Source organism: Chaetodon auriga, chromosome 3, assembly GCF_051107435.1.
Source record: "Chaetodon auriga isolate fChaAug3 chromosome 3, fChaAug3.hap1, whole genome shotgun sequence".
Classification (NCBI taxonomy): Eukaryota; Metazoa; Chordata; class Actinopteri; order Chaetodontiformes; family Chaetodontidae; genus Chaetodon; species Chaetodon auriga.
In genome coordinates, this window is record NC_135076.1 from 6,040,305 (window position 1) to 6,042,500 (window position 2,196).

The following is a 2,196-nucleotide window of genomic DNA, read 5'->3' on the forward strand; positions in this document are numbered from 1 at the left end:
TCAGTACTGCAGCATAGTCTGAAAGATAAAAAAGTTAGAAATACTGAAAAGGCAGGTAAAATTAAAAATAAACAATAATAAACAAATAAACAGATTGGCTTCACAGGTCAAATCAGGAGAGACTGGACTTTCATCCTGAGGTGCTGTATAGTTACTGTTTTAATATTACTAAGACATTGCTGCACCTTTGCATGTTCTTTGTGGCAGATGAAGGATCGCAGCTATGATATTAGATACTGTTTACTAGTCCCCTCCAAACACAAAGACCACCCTTCAGAAAGTTTAAGCACACACCAAAAATACAAGCCTCTTAATGACTTTTCTTAATGCTAATTCATTTATTTAGTGAACTATTTACTTATATTTTCTCTTTTTTAAAATTTATACCTACATACATTCAGGGGCTTAAATATTGAGACTTAAATGTCTGCAATGGGCCTGTATTATATCCAGCATTTGTTTGTTCTGTTTTTTACTGGAACTGTTGCTACTAATTTCCCATGGTTGCTTTAACCCCGCCCAGAAAAAAAGACGACAGTGTCCTCAGTGGCAGATGATGCCCTGCTCAAAGATGGACTTAAGCTACAGACAAGTAACAATTTACAGTGTAAGAAAAACACTTAACAGCAACATGATTGATTACGTATACAGTATACTCAAATTCAAAGAATTTACACTTCCCTTAAATTTCATTCATATTTTTTAAAAAATGAATTATCTTGTGTGAAATCCTTAACAAATCCAGAGACAATAAACAACAACGAAATTAGCAACAATCTAATATGTTTATAATGTATAATAAGATCAAAATATGGATGATTAATGGATGATCTGATCTGTTTGTCACATGCAGCTGTGTTTTCTTCTCTGACAGAAACTCACATCAGCAATCCAGTCGGTGAAGGAAGAGGTGCGAGTGAACACCGTGGGCTTCTTGATGGTGTTGCATTCTGGGACCTTGCCGAAGCTGGTAATCCCCTGCACGTACCATTTGCCATCAGCACCCTTGCAGTTCAGAGGGCCTCCTGAATCTTGCTGCAGACACAGACAGAGGACAGGTGAAGGCAACAGATGGATGCAGGGTGAACCTGCAGTTCTTATTGTGTTGTCATGAACAGATGAGGGGAGCGGTACGTACATTGCAGCCAGAGCGAATGTCACCACCAGCACAGACCATTGTGGTCCTCACACTGCTGCCCCACCAGTCTCTGCGGGAGCAGATGTCATGGCCGACCACAGGGAGGAGAGCCTGCTGGAGCTTAGAGGCAGTGGGACCATACGCTGCAAGAAGTGCATGAAAATGTCTGTACAGAAAGTGCTTTTTTGGAGAATTTTGTTGATTTATTCTCCATTTATAAATGTTAGGCTGTTTTAACTCCATACTGTTGTTATACTGAACCCAAATGTGGCCTTTCACCTTTCTATTTAAATTCAGAATAAAGTGATATTAAACTGGTGGAGTACAGTCCCATCAATGAGTTTATAATGGATTATAGGTCAGAATGAGTGTGCTGTCACATTTCAGACACTTACGGTGGAGTTTTCCCCAGCCAGTGATGTAGCAGGGGTCATTGTTAGGAGGGATCTCCCCGCTCTGTGGCACGCAGGAGGGCTGCACCTTGTCGTTCAGATCGGCAGGCGAGGCCAGTTTGATCATCGCAATGTCATTACTGAGCAACCACAAAATCGTGTTAAAACATAGAGAAACAGCTCATGGAAAGGGCATACTTTAAAAAAATAAAATAGAATAAAATTAAATAAAACAGACAAGACATGTTGGGCACCAAACAGTGTGCTAGCATGAATTAAAGTCATCTGTGTTCAGGCGGACAACCTGGTTGTTGTTTTTATTTTCACTTCTGCAAGCGTAAGTCAAATTCTCTCACTGTCCCATCTCATTGGAAGTTTTTCCCCCCTGCCAGGTACATGTCGGGTGCCCGCTGATAGATAACAACAAGGCAAGCTAACGTTCACATGTCATCTAAGCTAGCTAGCTTAAAGTTGTAAGAAACCATTTTAGCTGCTGCTGAAGAAGAAGAAGGAGCGGTGGGCTGCCAGCCGACAGCGGTGCCCAGGGACCCAGTTCCTTTTGTCACCATTCTGTCAGCTGGTGATCTTCTTGTATGCTTTTTAGTGGGGGTTTTTTATGGAAGATACCCCAGGCGAACATGGGGAGAACATGTAAACTCCACACAG

At 41.3% G+C, this 2,196-nt stretch overlaps 1 protein-coding gene across 1 annotated transcript in view; it reads right to left on the reverse strand.

Annotated features, from left to right (window-relative positions):
- The window catches only part of LOC143318466 (chymotrypsin-like elastase family member 3B), a 10,139-nt gene continuing 7,943 nt past the window's right edge, over positions 1-2,196 (reverse strand). The window contains exons 5-8 of the mRNA XM_076726826.1: positions 1,534-1,670; positions 1,139-1,281; positions 883-1,035; positions 1-18 (exon numbers count right to left, since the gene is read on the reverse strand). Coding sequence (XP_076582941.1) covers positions 1-18; positions 883-1,035; positions 1,139-1,281; positions 1,534-1,670 — 451 coding nt within the window. The remainder of the gene's footprint in view (positions 19-882; positions 1,036-1,138; positions 1,282-1,533; positions 1,671-2,196) is intronic.